Genomic DNA, 24232 nt, shown 5'->3' on the forward strand with positions numbered 1-24232 from the left:
TTAACCCATTGTTTGCCATATTTATTATAAATATTTATTCTAGTTTGTGTCTTTTATTTTTAAGGCTTATTTCCAAATATTATTTATTTATTTATTTATTTATTTTTAAGGCTTATTTCCAAATAAATATTTATTTATTTTAGAGAGAGGAAGAGAGTTTGAGAAGGGGGAGGGCTGAGCATGGAGCCTTAGGTGGGACTCAATCCATGACCCTGAGATCATGACCTGAGCTGAAACTAAGAGTTGGAGGGTTAACCGACTGAGGCCATCCAGGCACCCCTCTAGTTTGTTATTTACTTTTAAAATGTTCTTTTTCGATGTCCAGAAGCTTTGCTTTTGCCAAATTTCTACAATTTTTTCTTTGAATTCTGCATTCATTGCTTTTTTTTTTTACCATTTTTTAATCATATTATTTATTTATTTATTTTTTATTGGTGTTCAATTTACCAACATACAGAATAACCCCCAGTGCCCGTCACCCATTCACTCCCACCCCCGCCCTCCTCCCCTCCTACCACCCCTAGTTCGTTTCCCAGAGTTAGCAGTCTTTACGTTATGTCTCCCTTTCTGATATTTCCCACACATTTCTTCTCCCTTCCCTTATATTCCCTTTCACTATTATTTATATTCCCCACATGAATGAGAACATATAATGTTTGTCCATCTCCGACTGACTTACTTCACTCAGCCATTCATTGCTTTTATGTTGAGGATCTTCTTCCATATTCAAGTGCTAGTAAATAGTCACATATATGTTTTCTAGATTTTTCATGGCTTAATTTTTTCACTTAATTTGCACAGTTTAATTCATTTCAGTACCTATAGATTTTAATTGTCAATAGCGCTAACAATTGGAATTTCAGTGGCTAATTTTCCTATCTTTCTTCCCAATTTTACTGCAAATTCTTTGAGGTAAGAAGTATTCCTTATTTGGCTTTGTATTTCAGGTTACCAGGGGTCTAGCACATTGTGTTCGCTCATAAATACTTGAACATTGTCTGTATTAGAAAAATATGAACTGTTCATATACTACCCTTACCTTTTAAAGTTCTTTGAGTCTAAAACTTGGTTTTGTAATTTTTTTTTGGACTTTGCCTGCTTTAGTCCAAAGTCATCACTATTTACTGTGAATTTGTTCACAAAACCACCATCATCCCCCAAGAGGATGTCATCCCTGCAGAGCTGGTCAGGCAGAGACACTACACACACACAGAGGAGGCAGTGATCCATAGGCTTTATGACAAAATAGTTTTCCTAGGAACAGAAGAATACTTAATAAGTTATTATATTGCTCTAAATATCCACATATTAAATATCACCCTTTGATTTGATGAAAATTTTACTTCCTGATGTTTCTCATTTTAGATATTCCCATGGTGTTAAACTTGGAAAAAAAAAAAAAAACAACTAGAGTTAACCAAGTAAAAGTTAATGAACATTCACTGTGAGCCCAACATTGTACTTTTGGGTGCTTTGTGGGGAAAAAAAGTGAGGTACCTTTGGCTCAATACATTAATGAGATTTTCTGTTATGTTATTGTGAATGTCCCTCTCTTGGATTTGTAAGGCAATATTAATGGGAAGCATAATGGGACCTGTAAGTGTTATAGGCCCACTGATGTAAAACTGTATGGCAAACAGGAAAATAAAGTATTTACGCCCCAATTATGAAGATATCAGGAAAAACATATCTTCATATCCAAGTTTACCCAGAAATATTCAGCAAGTATTTGTCAAGCTGACTCTGGGCTACTGTGCTGTGTTCACTGAACTATACAGCCAGTGCTCTCCCAGAATTCAGTCTCTATCTATCTATCTATCTATTTACCTAAGATAGAATAAAAAAATATTTAAAAATATTTTTGTCATTTCCTTTAGAATGAGTGAGACTTGAACATATTTAGAGCTTCATTCAGTTATTCAACAAATATTTGTTGAGCACCTATGATGTGCGTACAATGTGCCAAGAACTATTTTATGGTCCGGGCCATAAACTTGATGAAAAAGACAAGTTTCTGACTACTATTCTGGTGCAGGAATACTATATAAAAAAGTAAAAAAAAAAAAAAAAAAAAAAAGTAGATCATTTCAGATCATGGGAAGTGCACTGAGGAAATAAAGGGTGCTATGATAAAGAGTGACTGGGAGGGGCCGCTATAGGTCTTGTGGTCTGGGAAGAGGACCTTTGATCTGGCACATGAATTGGTTGATGGAAAGATTCAGAGGCGGTTGAAAGGAGGAGCCCAGAAGAAGCGATGAATGTTAAAAAGATGAAAAGGGAAGGGACATGTCCTGCACGAGGCAGGAAGGAATGGGAGTGACAGTTGCGAGGATAGTTTGCCTCCAGAGAAAGGAAGGAAGAAAGAAAGTAGGGCGTCCTCATTGAAGCTGTGGGTGGGAAAGCTGGAGTTTGGAAGAAAAGAAGCCTCCTAGACTCAGATTTCTCAGGAAAATAGAGGCAAGTCCATCTGCTGAGAGGGAGAGAGCCCGAGGACAATAATGGCCTTTGCCAGGAATGGGAAAGCCATTTGGCAGGGACAAGAAAGAGGATGACAGAAGCCAGTGAGCCCTCAAATGAGTCTACAGACCCTGAATTTGTAGTGATGCCCAATTGTGGTGGCTTTGTGTTTTCTCCAGGAGGGCTTAGCCACCATGAAGGAGCAGAGATAGGCCGTCACATCTAACCAGGACTAGAGTTTCAAAGGATTTAAGAGAATGGAGGGTGAGGATGGCTTCAGCCCAGATGATCCACCCACGTGGTGCAGGCAGTCAGGCAAAGAAAGGAGAGCCAAGAAGCCAGAAAGTGAAGAGGACTCTCTTAAGGACCTGGGGGCTTCCACGGGGCTGAAAAAGCAAGAGTGATAACTAGAGAGAGCTGGACATTGAAAACGTTGCAATCAAACTGCAGACTGGGACACAGTAACATACCACATAATAAAGGACATGAGGCAACAATCTGCCTTCTTTAAAGTCATCCTATATCACTAGCTGGTTACAACACTGGAGACAGGAATGAGAACTTTGGTTTTTCACTGAGCCTAGGGACAAGTAAGGCACAGAGAAAGGCTAATTATTTCTTAATCCTCCTCGTTCAAAGTCAGCCCGCTTTCTGAGGACATTTTTTACAATCTTGCCTCTTCCTGAATTCCTATTGCCCTTGTTTGTTGTTGTTGTTGTTGTTTTGTTTTGTTTTACTATATAGTTTGCTGTCCTATTATATATTATGGGTTTTTTTTTTTCATGAAATCCTTCAAGATTTAGTTTTGTTTGAGTACAGAGAACATGTTCATTACTTCTATATGGCTGCAAATGCTCAATAAATATTGTAAATTGCTTAAGTGGTAACATCCTAGCCACTGAAGGAATAACATTGGCATCTGTCCCACTAGATATTTTGCCAGAATTAGTCATTTGATTTTTAGTTATTTTCTTACCAAATGAAACTGAACTGGAAAGAAAGGATTTGAACTTGATAAAATGAGCATAATCAAAAAGCTAACACTTGGATTCAGAAAAGGTATAAAAGAAGGAAGGAATTACCTTCTCTCTCAAAAACAGAACAAAACCAATATAACCAAATTAAATATGCACTCAATGGAAAGAATATTCCTTTTTAATCATACAGAATATTAATGCTGAACTTGTTTAATGATGAAATTGATTACTTAAAATCATTTTATGTATATAAGGAACTGACATTCAGTGGAGGAAGTGGATTGCTCACATCCTACCATTCTGTCTAAAATTGGAGTACTTGGAGTATTTCTCTTGGCACAATACCTGGCCACCGCCTTGAGCTTTATAATCCCAGACAATCATGGTCCTTTCTGTAGTGGCAACGATTCTTTTCAACTGTGAGAGGTAATCACATCCTGTGATCCAGGAGGTATCCTGAGAGAAAAACAGAGAGTTGGGCATGGGGGCATAATATATTTTGGTCTATCACATGGTAATGGTTACTAAAGAGTAGATTCGTTACATTAAAAGCCTCATTTTGCCCTCCTACTTGCAGGAGAGCCTTGCGATGTCTGTTCTTTGATGTCTGGAGGAAAGGCTCTCATCTTTTGCCCTTTGACTCCTGTCTTGAGTTTCTCAGCACCGTCAGCTGGAGAGTAATGAACTGGTGCCTATTGCAGCTCCTGGAGCCCAGAGCCACCAGCAGAACGGGCATCTTTGTGCACCCTTCCCTTACATGAGAACAGCTCTTCACGGGGGCACCAGGAGGCTGGATTAAGCCAATTCTCTGGCCCTGTCCCCATGCACATTTTTTTTTAGCTAGAAAAGACCTTAGTGATCATCTGGTTAATAACCAAGTTAGAGCCCAATGAGTTGGTCTTGCCTTGCCTAAAGTCACCAAGTTGGCATGGGTAGGAGCTGTTATGTCAACGAGATACAACGAAGCAAGAACAATAGCTCCCATTTAGGAGCGCCTACTGTTCCAGACACTGCTGCATGCATTTCAGACCTCTGTTAGGAATGCTAATGTGTGTGGGTTTTGGTTTTTTTGTTGTTTTTTTTGTTTTGTTTTGTTTTATTTTCAGCCTTTGAAGCAAAGGCTCAGAGGCTTGGAGAGAAGGCAGATTCTTCTGCCAGGTGGCCTGGCACCCTCCTGTGCAGTTCAGGGCAGTCAGGGCATGGAAGCAGGCTGAAAAGGCAAGCATGTCCCCATGTCTCATGAAGCCACAGTGGGATTCTGAAAGCAAGTCATCATGGCTTTTCTCCAATTAGTGATAAGGATTAAGTAAATTACAAAATTAGACTCAATTTTTATATGCTATTTTCAAGTTTACAATAAAATGTTTTCAAAGTATTTCCCTTGGCCATTTCCTTGTTGTTCTCCCAGCTTGGATTTTGTCCATGTTTTACATTCCTCAATAGTAGGCACTTGGAAAAACTTCAATGAGACTTTTAAAATGGAAGCTTCTAGGGACACCTGGGTGGCTCAGTGATTGAGCATCTGCCTTTGGCTCAGGGTGTGATCCCGGGATCCAGGATCGAGAACCACATCGGGTTCCTTGCAGGGAGTCTGCTTCTCCCTCTGCCTGTCTCTGCCTCTCTCTCTCTGTCTCTCTCTCTGTCTCTCATGAATAAATAAATAAAATCCTTAAGAAATAAAAAAACAAAATGGAAGCTTCCAGGGAGTAATGTCTCCAAGCACTTCTCCAAAATAAATTTAGCTTCATCTTATTCTTAGAGCCTATTCGGCACTGCATTGAGATTGTGATTAGTTATGGAGGAACCATCACCACAACCCCAAATCGGACTTCATTAGGAGTTTATAACATGTACTTACCGTGACCTTGGTGCTGGTCTGTACTCTCATCTATAAGCAAAGGAAAAGAATAATGAAACCTAACTAAAATTAAAATTTAGGCACTACAATTAAAATCGGGAATGTTAGCTCTAAAAGGACACGTTATCTCCGTGGTTTAATCTCACTTGTCATTTCTACCTTCTGTGAAAAGCCTGGCTCTGTGGAATAATTCTGTGGAACCTCTTGCTTTGGACACGGTTAGGTGCTTCTGTGGCTTGTCCTTAACCTTGATGACTGTGCTCTCAGAGTCTTATACTGTACTAATGATTTTTCCCTATTTGCAAACTACCTCACCTTCTTTAGTTATTCAGAGCAACATAAGTTATCAAAAAGTGGAAAGGTGAAATAATACTAACTGCTAGAATAGTCCAAAAGAAGGCTAAATAGGTCAATATGGATACAGCTTAACGTGGGAAAAAAAAGTACTGCCTCATTTGATAGTTATCTCTCAGGTTCCTGAGAGACATAAGAACATTCTCTCCACTGGGCTTCCTCTTTTACTGGATAAGTATCTATTGCATGAATCTCATGCCTGGGTCGTGTGCTGGTGGGGAATCATAGATTTATTCCATGCAGAGCTATAATGTACCTGAGAAGTCTCTTTTCTCCTTAGGGCATGTTAATTGCTTCTAAGGTCAAGGTAAGTATTTGAAGTATATTAATGACCTAGCTTCTCTGGCATGGTCATGTAGTCTTGGGAAAAGTACAGAAAATGGCTGCCCAGAAGGAATAGATTATGTGAAAAAAGGGAAAAGTAAATTAGATCACTAAAACTGTTAGTCCTGGTCATCTCAGACTGTCTTTCATCTGAAGAGTTCAAAGAGGCTGAGCAGCCCAGGTGGCTCAGCGGTTTAGCGCCGACTTCAACCCAGGGTGTGATCCTGGAGACCCGGGATCGAGTCCCACGTCGGGCTCCCTGCATGGAGCCTGCTTCTCCCTCTGCCTGTGTCCCTGCCCCTCTCTCTCCCCTCTCTGTGTTTCTCATGAATAAATAAATAAAATATTTTTAAAAAAATGTTCAAAGAGGCTTTTCCAATCAGGAACTTTTTTCCAGGTGGGAAAAATTAAGTGCCCTCAGGAAATTGGTGAGCAGAGAATAGAACGCCTGTGGTTTTCCTCTCCTATTTTTCTACTTCCATCCTTAGTGGAAAGCACGTGTTTAAATTTCTTTTATCATCTTTAAAAATTGCATAATCCGTATAGATATCTCCTGAATTTTGAAAATCTAGCCTTTTTTGCAGGAATTTTCATTAATAACATTTACAGTCTATATCAGGAAGCTCTCTAGAGAGCACTCTGCAAATCCTTAACTGTGTTTATTTTACTTTATACAGAGCCTAAATCATGGATTAACATATTATATTTTGCATTACTAATGACTACCTTTTAATAAATTTTTCCTGTGACCTACCTTACTGATTATTTTTTCACAGAATGTGTCATCGTATTTGTAAGACATGCAACATTCAAAATGCCATTTATTCTTGGTGTATCAAATCTTCAAATAATTTCTAGCAATTTTTTCTCTCCAATTACATGGTTTTAGTAAAAACAGATGTGTTTGTGATATGCATGTGTGCACCTAGAAGCACATGTGAATGAATGTGTGTGGGTACACACATGCTCATGCACGGGATGTCTCTGGAAATATGAAAATGCCACCTCACTTGTTTTATATAATTCTGAGCCATTTCATTATGAAGATCATTCTTTTCCTTCTTGTGTTTTTCTTTACATTCCATCTTAGTTCTAATTTTGAGGAAATAGAGGTAAGGAAATAAGGCACCAAGGAGATAAAAGGAGGAAAGTTTTCATCTTTATATGAGACAATCCAGTTTTGTTTTACACCATTTGTCCGTAATTGCAACTGCCAATGTTTCCTGAGTGCTTACAGTGATGCTAACTAAGCACTTTGTGAATAGTAACTCACGTAAACAGCATAACCGTCTTGGGAGAGAAGCTCTCTGGTTCTGAATGACAGGAGCCAGGGCATGGAGATGAATAAGTAACACACAGGGCTGGCAAGTGTCCAAGCTGGACAGGGAGGCCAGGCTCCATTCCATTCCACACCAGGAACCTTCCACCACACCTCCTGAGGCAGCCTGCTTCTCTGACAGGATCCAGCTACTCTGATCCCTGAAGGGCTAAACATTACTGTTGCAGTTTTAAACATGTGATTATTTTTTTAGTTTACTTGTAAAGCTTGTCTCAGTTGCAAATCAACTAATAATTGGAATTATTTGTTTTGCTATTTAACACCAAATGTTCATGTTTACTTTCATAATGAAATACTGCATAGTTGATAAAATCTCTGATAGTTTGAAAGTGGAAGTCCAAAACTTACAAATTTAGAACTAAGTGACAATAATAGTAATACCCTACATGTATATGGGAATTGGATAAAGTCCTTTTACATTCATTGTGTCATTTACTTTCACTACAGCCCTCTGAGGGAGAGAGGACTTGTTCTGCTGTCCTCATTTTATAAATGTGAAGAGGTGTGAAAACATGTAAGCCAGCTCATTAAGTTCCCTATTTAACAGAATAGCTAGTAAAATAGAGGAGCCAGAATGTGAGCCGCCTTTTAACAAGTCCAAGGGTGTTGTCGGGACCTTCTATACTTGTTAGGATTATGACAAAATCACTTAGCTCGTGAATTTTTCTGATTTTATCTGAGAAGTTATCCAGGATCATCCTTTAATTATGCTGATGCCACATGGCTCAGTAAGACTCCTTGAGGAGTGCCTGGGTGGCACTCTTGATTTTAGCTCAGGTCTTGATCTCAGGATCATGGGATCCAGCTCCGAGTCTGGCTCTGTGCTCAGCACCAAGTCTGCTTGAGATTCTCTCTCCCCCCCTGCCCCGCCCCCGTTCATGTTCTGTCTCTCCCTCTAAAACAAATAAATAAATCTTAAAAAAAAAAGACTCCCTGAGGAACACTGCCAAATGCAGTTACCAAAATCTCAAAAATTGCTCCAGGGCTCAGCAATCTTCTCATTTTAGCAACATCTGGCTTTATTTTTTGGAATAACTCTGAATATGTTTATGTTTTCTGTTGCACCTGATAAATATGCATAATGCATAGGCAAAAGAGAAGAAAGGAAGGAACAAATAAATGAACTAACAAAAGGAGGAAGGAAGGACGGAGGGAGGGAGGGAGGATGGATGGAAGGAAAGAAGGAAGAGGGAGGAATCCAAGCTTTCAAATTACCTGGCTATTAAAGACTGTTATTAATCCTTTCTGAGAAGCTGTTATTAGTAAATCCAACTGAGGAATCTTGACGATACATTTAATCACATCCCGTCTTCTACTACCTGTCAACAGCATAATATTCATTTCAATTCCCAGTAGTAAAGATCTTAAAACTCATTTGTTAGGTTTGTTTTTAAAGAAAGGAGTAAGAAAACAACCTTTTTTACTTTTTTGCTTAAAATGTAGAGTAGAACCAGCAACTCTTGCTTTTTTTTTAGCAAAAATTTTTTAATTTAAATTCAATTAGCCAACATATAGTACATCATTAGTTTCAGATGTAGAATTCAATAATTAAACAGTTGTGTATAACACCCAGTGCTCATCAGATCAGGTGCCCTCCTTAATGCCCATCACCCAGGTACCCCATCCCCCCACCCACCTCCCCCCCAGCAACCCTGTTTGTTCCCTATAGTTAAGAGTCTCTCATGGTTTGTCTCCCTCTCTGATTTATTTCCATTCCATTTTCCCTTCCTTCCCCTATGATCCTCTATGCTATTTCTTATATTCCACATGAGTGAAACCATATAATTGTTTTTCTCTGATTGACTTATTTTGCTTAGCATAATACCTTCCAGTTTCATTCATGTTGATGTAAATGGTAGGTATTCACCTTTTCTGATGGCTGAGTAATATTCCATTGTGTATATATATCACATCTTCTGTATCCATTCATTTGTAGATGGACATCTCATTGCTTAATTATCCCCATAGATACGAATCTGAATCTATGATACTTTCCAACTCAGTATGGTACATGAATTCACAGAGAAAATTACACTCATGCTCCTGTCACATATTCAAATAGAAGGCATATCTTACAGAGAATGTGCTTTCCAAACATCTTTTTGTCATTTTATTTTGAGATTTCTGCATCTCTCAGGAATCCTTTCTTTGAACTGTCACCATCATGGTTTACACAGAACAAAAGCCTAATATGATCTCAGGCTTTTGGGCATAAAAGAATGAAAACACCGCATTTCATGGTTGGTGGTGCAGGCTCAGGGTCTCAACATGGCGGGCCCTGTGGGTAGAGCTGGTTTCAGGTGTACGATGACGTCATGATTCAACAACTCCGTGTTGTACAGTGTTCACAAGTGCAGTTACCATGTCACCATGTGGTGCTGTGAATGGTACACATCATTGACTACACTCTGCACTTCCTCCTCCTGCAGCTGGAAGCCTGTACCTCCCACTCCCTTCTCCACAGATTGGAATTACGATGTCAAATGCAAACTACATGGTTCACATTTTTAGGAAGTGCCAGAGGCCCCACCATTTCACATTCCCTCTACCAGTTTCTCCACCTCCTCCTCCACTCCTGAGGGACTGCTTACACATGAGACGGACTACAGAACAGCACGTCCCAGAGGTGGAAGTCCAAGTCAAACATAGAAGGACAGCCTCACTGAGCAACCAAGAATGTCAGCTGTACCGAAGACAATCTCAGCAGCAGCAAGTCCCTGTGGTGGATTTCCAGAAGGAACTGAGACAGGCATTCTTGGCTGGTGTTCCAATTCCCCAGCCTCCTGCTGGGTTAGCAGGTCCTGTCTGAGGCGCTGGGGGACCATTCCAGCTGGTAAAGACTCCACAGGGAAGAGGAACTGTAGCAGCTGCTGCAGTTGCTGCTACTGCCAACATTTCTGGGGCCCCAACTCAATACTTACCAGGACAGGGGACCCCACCCACTCCTGTGGGGTGAACAATACCACCTCCAGGCATTATGGCTCCTCCACCTGGTATGAGACCACCCATGGGTGCACCAATTGGGTTTTCCCCTGCTCAAGGGACACCTACAGGCATGCCCCCTCCAGAAATGAGACCACTCCACCAGAAATTAGAGGTCCACCTCCCCAGGAATGCGTCCACCAAGACCTTAGGATACTGTTGATCCTTCTTAAGTTAATTTTTTCCCTGCTATGTGTCTTGTGAAACTGTGTAGATTGTTTGTGAGCTTTTGTTCACTCCTTGTTGCATTAATATTAGCTAATAAATGCACAAAGCAATTAAACTGCAAAAAAAAGAATGAAAACACCTTAATACTGTTATTAAGGGTTTGTTTTTGTTTTTAATTTGTGCATTTTGAAAAAATATTGGACACCATTTTTTTTGCCTATGTACTGAATTGATAAAACCACATACATGGGACCTCTTTCCAGCACAATTAGTTTTTATAATTGAACACTCTTAGGAAAAGCAAGTGGATGGATCTCATACTCCAGTGATATCAGCCTAATACATGCATTCTCAACAGACAAAATATGATCCTCAAGTGCAGACTGGTTCTTGGGGGAATAAAATGAGTCTTGTTCTTTTTGTGTATAAAGCACAGCACAGAGACACAAACTTATGTAAACAGATACATAGTATATCTGACATATTAAAATGTCATGGAGTGAGGGAGGGGTGCAATCAGGTAAAAAATGTCTAAAAGACTCCTTAGTGACTCTTATAATGAAAAAATATGAATATAATGAAAAACTAATGAAGGTTGAGGACACTATCCTGTTCCAAGCCACTACCATTCTCTCTACTTGTGTCCCCCCTCACCCTGGAATATTTTCAACTTGGAAGCTGTAATGAACATCTTTTTTTTTTTCCTGAAGGTTATTTATTTATTTATCTGAGAAAGACAGCAGGTGAAAGAAGGCACGAGCAGGGATTGGGGCAGAGGGGAAGGCAGATTGTCTGCTGAGTGAGGATCACTACTCAGCAGGGCTCCATCCCAGGATCCTGAGATCATGACCTAAGCCCCATGCGCCCCCTAATGAACATTTAAAGTGTAGCTCAGACCATGCCTCCCTTCTGTGCAGGCCTTTTGCCCTCTCTGTTCCTCCACCCCCAAGCCCACACACCTGACCCCACACCTGCCCTCTCTTCTTGGGCTCCCCTACCCTATATCCCCCACCCCCCACTCTCAGCCCTCCCTCCCAGGTCTCCCAGCACCTGCTTGGGGTGGTCTTCCCCAGGCCCTCCTTCAAATGTCAACACCATGCTCCTATCTCCAAATCAACTTCTTCTCCCCACACTCCTATACAGAGCTTCTTCTCCCCACACTCCTGTACAGATCTGAACCTTTTCAGAAAAATGTGAATTGTCTCCTCCTCATATTCCTTATTAGTGTCCTTCAGAGCAATGATCATATTTCAAATAACTGCAGGTATAGGGACACCTGGGTGACTCAGAGGTTCAGCATCTGTCTTTGGCTCAGGGAGTGATCCCAGGGACTGGGATCGAGTCCCACATTGGGCTCCTTGCAAGGAGCCTGCTTCTCCTTCTGCCTGTGTCTCTGCCTCTCTCTGTGTGTCTCTCATGAATAAATAAATAAAATCTTAAAAAAAAAAAAACCTAATTGCAGGTATAATTTCTGTTTCATTCCCAATTTTTTGAGAAAATATTAAAACCCATATTAATTTGGAAAGGAAATAAAAAATATCACCTGAAATTACAACTCGCTGTTTTCTAGAAACAAGGAAAACCAAATTTTCTTCATCCATCTGGGAAGCAAGAGAATCTTCTTCCGAGGAGAAGTATCCAAAGATCTAAAATGCCAAACAACACACATAAACATGTACAATATCTCCAGGTAGGCTGTTGGTTGAATTTAAAATTTAAAATTTAATTTGGATGAATGGTCAATACGTAGCTTTCTAAATGCCAGGGGATTGCCCGTGGCAAGAGAAGGCAGTTAATTATGTTTAACACATCACATGCTGATAGTGCATAATTTCTGCACAGCTGCTGATCCTTCTTTCTGATGGATGAATCGGTGTACCAGCCTAGTGTCTTTGCTTACACTGATAGTTCTTTTAGGAGCTAACATTTGTTTGGAAATCAAATCAGCCTTCATCAGACAGGCTCCCCACTGACAATCTTGACATTGAATTTGGTGACTCTCAAATGACCTGTCCTACCCATTTTCCATAAATCTTCCTGGGCAAGTTTTTTTCATCCCTACTAAGGAGAGTTTGGGCATTTAAGAGATAGTGCAGTTTCTCTATTTAACAATTCCAAATCCTACTCTGAAGGCATGGCATGAAAATAAATTATTATGAAGGAATCCCAAGAAGGAAAAGTATTCTATGTGAATAAATAGTCAAATTCTGTAATTCCAAGGAATTTGAAGAATAAGGTAGCTGTTCTTCAATTGTCTTACAAATATGCAGAAACAAAATTCTCATAAATTAATGACACAATTATTTCTCATACTGTTGAGACTAAGTGGTGCTTGTCAGTGAATGAATGAATGAACTGTAGAGAATGTCTGAAACATCAATGTGTGTATAAACCACTGGAGATCCTTTTATTTATTTATTTATTTTTTGGGGAGGGACCATTTAAAGTGCAGATTCTGATTTAATTGGTCTGGGATGGGGCCTGAATGTCTGCATTTCTAACAAGTTCCACAGGGACCACACTTTCAGTATAAAAAAACCTGGAGACTAAGTCTATTGAAAGTAATAAAAACCAGCTATAAATATTTGTTTATTTTGATGCTAGTTTAGCATCTTAGGTTAACATTTCCTTTCATCAGCTGCTTCACAAATGGTGCTACTTCCTCCTTTACCTTCCCCACATCCAGATCTCCTAACACACAGTGAAAACTTTTATCATTTCCTATAATTAGATTTCATTGTGAGAAGTTCAAGATCATCTAGACATTCTCTCTTCCCATCAGCAAAATCACTCTCTAATAAGAGCTCAAATAATTTTTTATCTTTTCAGAAATCACCTCTCATTTTCCATGCATACAAAACCTGTGGATTTAGCATCTGGTGCCCTGGGAAGGATTGAGAAAGGAGAAGAGTGCTTTCAGTAGACCCATGTTGGAATGGACAGGAATCTTGTATCACTGTTGTTTCCTCATCCTCACTGATTGGTGTAATATCCAGTTAACAGTCATGTATTGGTCTGCAACTTATTTATTTATTTATTTTTAAAGTAGGCTCTGTGGAGCCCAACATGAGGCTCAAATTCATGATTCTGAGATCAAGACCTGAATTGAGATCAAGAGTTGGACGCTAAACCAACTAAGCCACCTGGCACCCCTAGTCTGCACCTTAGCACTGTGTCATTTGAACCCATGATATGGCCTCTGGCAAAGAGCATATGCTGTGGAATCAGACAGCTCAGTGTTTTGAGTTCAGTCTCTATAACTACCTGGCATTCAGAACTTGGATAAACACTTTCACCTCTTTACGTCTCAGTTTCCTCATTAGTAGAAGAAAAGGTCAAACTCCTTTTTTTTTTTTAACTGATGTCTAAATGAGGTGATGTGTGTAAAGCATTTTGCACTGTGTTTCGGACATAATAATTGTTTAAGACAAATATTAGCTAACACTACCATTAGAAAGCCTAGATTAAGGCCGCATAGAAATAATAAATTATATCAAGACCACAACTACTCATGAGAAAATTGACCTCTCTGGAGGATAGTACTTTAAAACTGTCAGTCCACTTAGGGTTGGAACTAGTTCTTTTCATAAAAAACACTAGTCAGGTGGGCACTGCAATAAATGGATAGTGTGGGAAAGGGTTACTGGGAAGAGTTTACATGACTTCCCCAGCCAACTAGAACTAGGAGGGAAACGCAGCGCCTTGCCCTCCTAATCCATCAGGTCCTTGTGGCCTGCGCTTCCTTTCTTACCCAGTTTAGAATCGTGATGTGCCACTCACTCATATATCCATACAGCGGTCCTTCCTTTCCCGCCACTTTGCCCTGGCTTGGCAAGAACCCCCAGTGCAGGGTAACACGACCGCTTGTGTGGCTTGCACCCATGCTGCTGTGGCTGATAAGCCTCAGAGGAAATTGCCCATTGGAGGAGCTCCTCAATCACTCAGGTGCTCCATCCTTCTAGGGCTTCTGTAGCCCCAGCCATCACCCATGCTTCCCTGGGTGATCTCGATCATGGTGCACAGCAATAGTATTGAATCTCTGCATTCCTATCCTACACGTGTGCCCACCTCCTTGTCCCTCTCACAACTTACCTCACTTCCCACTTCAGATGAGAGTGCAAGCCACAGATGAGAGCTTCCTTGGCATTTTTTTGCCACTCTATTTACAAAACCAACCTGGATTTGGACATACCCTTTCTTCCTTCTATCCCTTTCAGAGGAAGATGTGTTTCTCTTTTCCTAATCTCCATCTGCTCTCTGTCCCATCCCCTTCATGCTATCCTCAGAGCTTGTCACCTTTCCCCTCAATACCTCATCTATCTCTGCTTTCTTCTTACTTGCTTCCGGGATGTTCATATCTTGCACATCCTGGCTGGCTCAGTCGGTGCAGCATGTGATTCTTGATCTTGGGGTTGTGAGTTCAAGCCCCATGTTGGGCGCAAAACCTACTTAAAATTTTTTTTTGTGCATCTTAAAGACAAAAATACAACAAGCCTCCCAAAGGCAATTATGGAAAATAATCCTTAGTCCTTTTCTTGCTTTTCTGTCTCCAGCTTCATGTTCCAAGTGTTGTAACTTGTCCCACTGCCGTGGAATTTGAATTCCTCTTATAGCTACATTTTGGGTTGTGGTGGTTGTAACCGCAGACACACTCTTCTTGAACTTGACACTTTGCCCTCTATGTTAGTTCTCTACTGCTACCAAAACAGAGAACCGAAAACATAGTGACTTAAAACACTACCCATTTCTTAGTTCACAGTTCCATAGAAAGCCAACATGGGTCTTGATGAGCTAAAATCCAGATGTCAGCAGAGACATGTTTTTTATTGAGACTTGGGGAAGAATCTGTTCTAAGGTCATTCAGGTCGTTGGCCTGAGATCCCCTTTTCCTTGCTGGCTATGCACTGGGGCTGCACTTAGCACCCAGAGGCGTCTCTTTGGGCCCTCTGTCTCGCACCAGCAATGGCCCTTCAAATATTACACTGGGCCCATGCAGATAATCCAGGATAATCCCCCTATTTTAATTCAGTTTATTAGTAACATTAATTGCATCAGCAAAATCCCTTTGTAGCAGTACCTAAATTAGCGTGTGATTGAATAACTAGGGCATGGGAATCTAGAGTTCTGCTCTCATTTTCAAAATGCAGTACAATATGATTTACATCACTTGTGCAAAATACAACACAAAACATGCCAAATGCTAGCAACTGATTTAACTCCAGACAATAGTGTGAGATAATAAATTTTAGATAATAATGTGAAATGATGATGTTAATGATGATTATTTCTGTCTTAATAAATTTCATTGTTTTTCAGGGGTGGGAGAACTACACACCATATGTGTTGTCACAAAATTTGAAATAATGTTCTATATGTCTAGGACACCTATATTTTAAAAGCAGTTTACAGGCAGCTATTTGACTCAACTTGCAATTTTGGAATATTCTTACAGTGAGTGTGATGGCATGTCTGTTAAATGTCTGGTCATGGATATGAGAGGATGTTCTTTGAGAAGCCATATTGGTGCTTCAGACTAGCACTTAGGTCCAAAACCAGGTTTCATACCTACTAGTCACATGACCTCAGGCACATTCCTTAATTTCTCTGCTCCTGAGTTTTCCCCTCTGTAAGAAATAATTACCCCAACCTTATGCCTTAGTGTCAGAATCAAATGAGGAAATCATGATTAGATTACTTAGTAATTAGGAAGATTAGAATGTACCTAGATGGCATGAAGTACCAAGTTGGAACTCAACCGATGTCAATATTTGAGTAAATACAATTCCTGATTTAACAAGAGACAGTACAGAAAACAGTGCTCAGGTGTGTCTTCTTTGCTAGTTCAAAGCTGTCCACCAGGCACCTCTGCCCCCTGCCCAGACAGCAAGGCATTGTTCATGCAGTCTGTCCTACATGTGATATATAGTCACATCTATAGGTACCTGCCATCCTGTAGGACATCTGTTCTTATGGAAATGACAAATTTTTACTATTCTTACTTACAATAACACAATATTCCAATGTTTACCATAAATAATTTCCAAAGGATGCTAAAAACTACACTTTCTTGAGGAGAGATTTAAGAGCCTTTAACCAGATAAACTCCTTCAGAAAAGACAGCTAAAGCTTTACATGTTAAAAGGAAATGTTTCAATTAAGCAATATTTTTAAAGAGCACAAAACATCTTTCCTAAGATGAACTATAGCTTCAAGGATCTCAAATTTCTCTTTCAATTATTTAAATTTCAGGGAAGTAATTGTGCATGTGACATGCCTGGAGTACTTTGTAACTAGTATCAATAGTGCATTAGATATTAATTTTCTTTTAACTATGTTATTTAAAGGACTTGCTCCATGCTTTAAGTGATTCATTTATTTAACTACACTTTTTCCCCCTAATTACATAAGGAACATGTAGAACATTTGAGGAAAAGAAAAAGCAGAAAGAAGAAAATAAAAACCTGTATTCAACCTATTTTTTAACCTACCCTGGAACATTTTAAATATATTTTTGAAGTTAGCAGATACAGTTTTAGATTTATAATAATTCACTTTAAATTCACTATGGAGAGAACACAGTTAAAGGCATCCCATGGGGTGGTGCATGCCTCTTTTTAAAATTAGTTGAGTATGCTCCTAGAAAAAAAATGTGTTTGTGAATTGCCTCTGGAAACATAGAGTAACATTGTATTGTAGGAAAGTGGGTTGTATCTACATCAGGATTCCCACTGACTAGTTTTATAAATTTAATATCATTACATTCCCTTGGATCTCTTTACATCTAATTTTTCTCCTTATAGATTAAAAAGGCAGGTCTAAGTGATGTTTTAGTTAAGTTATAAGGTTTCATTATTCTATAAACGTCCATTTTTCCAAGTCCATTTGCATCTGAAACCTAGAAAAAAAAGTGCACCTTTTGTGGCATTGCTACAACAAAGAGATTTATATTCAGAATCTGTTTTGGGCTGCCTGGGTGGCTCAGCCGGTTGAGTGTCTGCCTTTGGCATGATCCTGGTATCCTGGGAGTGGAGCTCCCTGCTCATTGAGGAGTCTGCTTCTCCCTCTCCCTCTGCTGCTCCCCCTGCCCCACTTGTGCTCTCTCTCAAATAAATAAAAGCCTTAAAAAAAAAGGAATCAATTTTGTACATTTGTGTCTGACTTTAAAAGAATAAACATAGTTCTTATTACCTGGCAAGATTAACACTGACTGATTGAAAAAATGGTAATCCGTACTGAAACAAAGTTAGTCTCCCAGCACTGAATCTCCACTTCACAGATGATGGATCTGAAGCCGAAAAGTTTAGGTCATACAGCTTGGAATAGAAATGCCTCTTAGGAAAAAAAAAAAAAAAAAAAAGAAATGCCTCTTAGGAGCATTGGCACAGATAGTTTGTGAGGGAAGTGATGGAACAGAGAAGGAGAAGCTTCCTGCAATATTTTCTCAAACCTCATTGTTCTTCATGTACATACAGTGTGCAGAGGCTGCTCACCAGTGTTTCTGTTAAATTTGTGTGTAATTTATGAGAAGCCCAAGTAATGTGATAGAATAATGTCATATGGAAATACTGCAGAGAGGAGTAAGTCTCAGCTCTAGGACCAAAACCAATTCTCTCTACGGCTTTCGGTAAGTCCATGAACCTTTCTGTGTTTCATGTCCTTCATCTATATTACTGTAAAACATTGTCCGCCACAATCTACATGGGGGGGGGGAGGGTTGTTACAGAGATTAAATGAGAAAATAGAAAGGACACGTCTGAAAAAAATAAATGTAAGATAATTATGGTGTTCTAACTGGAAAGAGAAGGAGAAGGAGAAAGAGGGGGTAGAGATGGGAAAGATACAGGGCTCTATTTCCTCACTCACACAATGAAACAATCTGGATCTACTTCACTCATTGCTTCATCCATTTATTTCAAAGACAAAGAAGTGTTCTGTTTATCAGCAAGAAAACATTTGTAATATAATTCTCTCTCTTCAAAACAGGGAACCCTATAAAATACACAGAGGCCAAATTCTCAGTTAACATCGTGAAACTCCAGGTAAGCGGATTTACCAGAGTGCTGCGTCTCATTTGTTGGTGCCATGGGACATTTTTAGAGCATTTGTTTTCTGAATCCAAGGGTGTAATAGAATATCAACAGACTTCTGTATTTCATGAAAATCAAAAATTATTTGATGTTGACATGAATCATTTGTTATACATGCATTTTCATATTTTTAGTGACCCAAAAATATTATGTTAGAAATTCAAGCACATGAACAGTTGAGCATGTGAGAAATATTCATTAAAAAACTGAGAACAGTGAGGATATGTGATTCTCAAAATTGTGGCTACTCCAAGTTTAGTGACACAGAATTCAAGTTATCAGTAGATGAGATGGAACAGTATTCAAAGGATTTACACAGTGTGATTGAGCCCAGATCCTTGAAAAAAATGTTCATTTTGTTTACTTACAAAATGTAGAAAAAAGACAGCCATTTCTGTATCCCTACAAAATTACTGATTTTTCTCTTTCATTTGATTTCTTAAACTCTTCTCATCTTTGGGGGGTTATGGGATTTTGTTGATATATACATTATATATATAATAGAATACATATATGTATATATTTTATTCCATTTTCTTGAATCAGATATATAGAAAGATAGATTTGTGTTCTATTTTATTAAATCAGTGAATTAAAAAAGACAAAAAGCACCTTTGCCCTTGCAGACTCACTTTTAGGTCCATGCCCTGGGACCTATGCTTGTAGAGCAGCTCTGTCCAGTTGAACTGTCTGCAATGATGAGAATCTTCTTTTTTTTTTTTTTAGAATCTTCTTTTTTTTTTTTTTAATGAGACTCTTCTATCATCTGTCCTATCCAATATGATAGTCACTAGCCTCACTGGATATTGAACCTTTGAAATGTAGTTCAGTTTAGTCAAGGAGTTGAACTGCTAATTTAATTTCAGTGTAACTAGCACTTGTGGCTAGTGTCTACTGTTGGTCAGCTCAGGTTTACAGGGTCCCACTCTAGGTCTTTCCATGGTCCCACTCTAGTTCAGGAGGTTAAGGGATCATTGTCCACCAGGAGTTCATGCCCATGCTTTTAAGCCACATTCTAGATTCCTGGGGTCCCAGAATCCCCTACCTAAAGGACTCCAGGCTCCCCTCCAGTTCCATGAAGGCTCTCATCCAGATACATCCTCATGGGGGTGAGCCACACACCACAAACCAGGTGCACCTCTAGGATTGAGGGGTGTCCAAGGCAGGGTGTTGATGGTGAAAGAGTTTAGACACATGGGCTGGGGTGTCTGCTGTCTGCACGCATGGTCCCCCATGATGTGGGATGAGACCATTAGTACAAAAAGAAGAAGGTGTTCCAGGGCTAGCTCTTCCTCTGTCTCTATGTTTTAGTATGAACTGCAAGGTGTGAGATTTTAAATTCTAACTTGGACTTCCAGGGCCTTATTAGGGCATATTTGTCAAAATTGGAGGATAGAACATATTTGATTTAACAGTTAGCTGAATTTATATATAAAATATAAAAATATTTATATATTTGATATATGGGCCTCTATTTATACTTTTGCTCAAATAAACAGGGGGATTTTGCACATTTGACTTATCCGTAGAACTCTTTGTAAAGAATTTGACAACACTTTCTTCACAATGAACACTTTTGATCATGGTGGCTAATTGTATCATTTCCTTTGATCTTCTGAGATTTAGCCACTCTGTGTTAAATTCTTTTCTCTTATGTTTGTGCTCTTGGAGAACAATGCCAAATTTCCTCTTATACTGTCTGGAATTGTTCCCAAAGAACAAAGTTGAACTCTTTCTATGGAATGTGGTCTGTCCATCTTTCAGTTGTTTGTCAGCAAAAATCTATCTTTGCTAATCAGAAGGAATTCCTTTTATGTCTATTTTGACATTTTCTGTGAGATTTTGTGTTGTACCTTCACTAAGAATAAATTCGATATTTCTCAGTCATTCTTTGTTTTATTAATCCAGCTGTCTGGTTTTACCTGCACCATTGAAGGAGGGGGCATATCCAGATTCTGGTCCAACCTTTGCTCAGGTGGTCTACTTTTTTGGTAAGCTCCATCAGTTCCTTTGAAGTTCTGTGTAGTGTATTCTGACAAGATGACTAACATTCACTGTAATTTTTGCAACACAAACATTAACTCAGGATAGTTCCAGAAAAACAGGTCACCACTCTATAGAACCACACTGCAAATCTCAGAAATCTCTAGCTGAAAACCCAAGGCATATTGGAAAGTTGACCATTGAATATACGGCTAAAATATTTATAGGGCAAGCTCTGCTAAAACACTTCCATGGGCACAGCGGGCTCTAAAAAGAAAGAAAAAGAAAAGAAGGAAAGGAGAGAGGGAGAGAAAGAAAGAAAAGGACATATACCTGAGAATCATGATTCATTGTCTTTCATACATGAACCCTGTTCTCTGGTAATCCCTTTACACTTCTGCTTAGATTGTATGCATATTTATATACGGTGCTTTCGTATTTTCACTTTTGACATCATAATCAAGTAAATATCTAAGAGAAAATCATACTTTTACTTTTCATTTCTTGCAAAAAAGAACAAGCTTTAAAAATATGCTCCACAGTAGAATCTTCATGCTAATCTACAGGTATCTAGGGCTTGTTAGTACTTACCAGAAGTTTGTGAGAATGTTTTTCAATTTCTATAAGCAACCTAAAATATTTATAAGAATTATTAATTTGAGGGGCACCTGGGTGGCCCAGTCATTTAAGCTCTGATTCTTGATTTCAGCTCAGGTCATGATCCTCAGGGTTGTGAGATCGAGCCCTTCCTCAGGCTCTGTGCTGGGCATGGAACCTGCTTAAAATTCTTTCTCCCTCTGCCCCTCCCACCTCTCTCTCTCTCAAAAAAAAGAATTATTAAATTGACATGGGATGTATTAAAATTCAATTTGTGGTGTGTTGGGGCATTAACTCCAAAGATCTGTTTTATTGGAATTCTATTAAATTTATAAATATTAACAATTACTGGGGACACAGTTGAGATTTTTGCAAATTGAATCCCTTAATTACTTTCCAGATCTTCTCTTACTCCTTCAGTAAAGTGTCATAGTCTTATACATTCTTTAATAATTTTATCTCATGGCATTTTCTGCTATTTGTTCTCGTGAATGAAAACTTTGTTGTTGTTGTTCCCTGATAGTTTTATGTGCATACGTCCAGGAGAGAGTTCTTGCTTATGTTTGTGAAAGGTATTGAATCTGACAGATTTATCTTCTTTGAATTCTCTTGAACTCAATTCTGATAGTTTGCTATGTGATTCTCTTGTATATTCTTGGTAGAAAACTACATCATTTACAAATAATGAAATTTGCATTTTTAGTTACTATTTTTTTCATTTTTTTATTACACTTTATTACATATCACTTCCTTTTTGTTTTTGTCTTTGCATTACTTACAATTTCCAGTAAAGTGTTGAGGAGTAGTGAAGATAATAGGCTTCCTTTTCTTGTTCTTAACTTTAATGAGAGTGTTTCTAGTATTTTACCATTGAACATGACCTTGGTTAAATAGGTTTCTAAAAGTCTCTATAGTGAGTAAGGTATACAGCGAGCTAAGTACTAGGAAGGAAACCAATAGGGCATTGTGATAGGATTATCTGTCAGTGGACCTCAGGGAAGCTTCTGTAAATACATGAGTAAAATAATTAAGCTGAGACCCGATAAGCAAAAAGGATTCAGCCATGTGTAAAGCTAGACAAGAGCATTTTAGGTGGAGGCCAACAAACACAGACTTTAAGGCTGGACAGATTTTGTCTTATAACTCTCCTCCCTTCACACACAGTGAGTTACACCTTTGCAGAACCCTCGTCCCTTGAGTATGCCTAGAACCTGTAACTTACTTCTAACCAAATGAATAAGGCAAATGTGCTGCATTATTTCTCCCACGATTATGTTACATTATAGAAGACTGTCTTCAGGGACTGTGGAGAAAGAGATTCTCCAGCCAGTGTTGAAAAAGCAAAGCTGTGAACTGTCTATGTATTGGGTCATATGGCAAAGAACTGCAGAGAGCCTGGGAGATATGAGGGCATTTTCTAGTCTCCAGCTTCTAGACAATAAGAAGCTGAGTCCCTTGGTCATACAACAAGGAAATGCATTCTCTCAATGAAAAATGAGCCTGGAAGGAGATTCTTCATAAGTCAGGTCTCCAAATGAGAATATCTTGACTGCAGCATTATGAGACCTTGAACAGAGAACCCAGTTAAACTGTGCTCAGAATCCTGATCCAAAAAAAAAAAATAAAAATAAAAAAAATAAAAAAAAAATAAAAAAAAAAGAATCCTGATCCATAGAAACAGTGAGATAATAAATGTGTTTCTTCAAGTTGTTAAGTTTAGAGAGAAAGAAATCTTGCCATTTGCAACAGTATGGGTGGATTTTGAGGGCATTAGGCTAAGTGAAATAAATCAGACACAGAAAGGCATACTATCACTTATATGCGGAATCAAAAGAAGCTGAACCCAGAAAAACAGACTAGAATGGTGGTTATCAGGGGAAAAGGGACATGTGCTTCAAAGGGTCCAAACTTCCAATTATAAGATGAATGTGTTCGGGGATCTGATGTACAGCATGGCAATTATAGTTAAGAATGCTGCATGATATACTTCAAAGTTACTAACAGAGTAAGTCTTTAATATTCTTCCCACAAAAATAAAAGGGTAATTATGTGACATGATGGAGGCATCAGCTAATCCTATGGAGATGGCCATTTTGACATATATGAATATACAAATTAATACATTGTACGCCTTAAACTTACACAATGTTGTATGTCAATAAAGTTGAGGGAAAAGTTGCTAAATTTGTGGTAATTTTTTACAGTAGCTACAGAAAATGAACACAATCCTTTACCAAGTTCAGGGAATTATCCGTCATTCCTACTCTAAGAATTTTTTTTCTTTTTGAAAAGAAGAATGGCTACAGGAATTTGATTCAAATACCTTTTTTATTTCTGTGTTTGTTTAAAATCAAGAGTCAGCAAACTTTTCCTGAAAAGGGCCAGGTAGTAAATATTGTCAGCTTGCAGACCATTCAGTCTCTGTCACAATATTCAGTTCTGTACATGTAGCAGAGACACAGCCACAGACAGTATACAGACGGGTGAATGTTCTGTGTCTCAATAAACCTTGTTCACAAAACAAGTGGCTGTAGAGTTTGGTCCATGAGCTTTAGTTTGCTAACTTCTAATTAAGATTATCATATTATTTTTTCTCCTCTAACATGTTGAATGAAATACATTACTAGACTTCCTAATATTAAATTGCCCTTACCTTTCTGGGGTTAAGTTCTACTCAAAAGTGATTTTTTTAATGCACTGCTGGATTTGATTTGTTAAAATGTTACTTAGGATTTCAGCATCTATAGTCATAAATAATATTGGCTTATAGTTCCCTGACATTTTATCTTTGTTCAGTTCATGTAGTTTCAGCTTCATGAAATGAGTTGGATAGCTTTTCAGTTTTTCTTAAGTTGTATGAAAATGTATATATTGAGGGAATTATGTATTCTTTAAAGGCTTAATAGGCTTTTTGTTTGCAGTCTTTTTCCCAAAATTAGTTGATTATTTTTTTTTATTTGGTCAGTTCTTAGCAATTTGGGCTGTCTTTTATTATTGATTTCTAATTTGATTATATTGGAATTTATTGAAATGTCCTTTTTAGCTTTATACATGCACTGTTTTGTCATGGCCCTATATATAATTGAGAAAGATAGGTCTTTCTTAT

General features: G+C 38.7%; 1 protein-coding gene across 5 annotated transcripts in view; it reads right to left on the minus strand.

Moving 5' to 3' along the window:
* WDR64 (WD repeat domain 64) overlaps positions 1 to 24232 on the minus strand; it is a 144115-nt gene that overhangs the window by 105006 nt on the left and 14877 nt on the right. For 4 of the 5 annotated variants that reach the window (XR_013381834.1, XM_077901479.1, XM_077901477.1 and 1 more), the window contains 5 exons: positions 12003 to 12105; positions 8525 to 8628; positions 5293 to 5322; positions 3780 to 3890; positions 1040 to 1254 (listed from right to left, as the gene is read on the minus strand). Coding sequence is in view for 4 of the 5 variants with exons in the window: in XM_077901477.1 (XP_077757603.1) it covers positions 1040 to 1254; positions 3780 to 3890; positions 5293 to 5322; positions 8525 to 8628; positions 12003 to 12105 (563 nt within the window). In the remaining variant the exon portion in view is untranslated. Of the gene's footprint in view, positions 1 to 1039; positions 1255 to 3779; positions 3891 to 5292; positions 5323 to 7243; positions 7457 to 8524; positions 8629 to 12002; positions 12106 to 24232 lie in introns of those variants that run through there. The other variant, XM_077901478.1, reaches the window with a different exon arrangement.

This window comes from Canis aureus, chromosome 6 (genome assembly GCF_053574225.1).
Source record: "Canis aureus isolate CA01 chromosome 6, VMU_Caureus_v.1.0, whole genome shotgun sequence".
Lineage (NCBI taxonomy): Eukaryota > Metazoa > Chordata > Mammalia > Carnivora > Canidae > Canis > Canis aureus.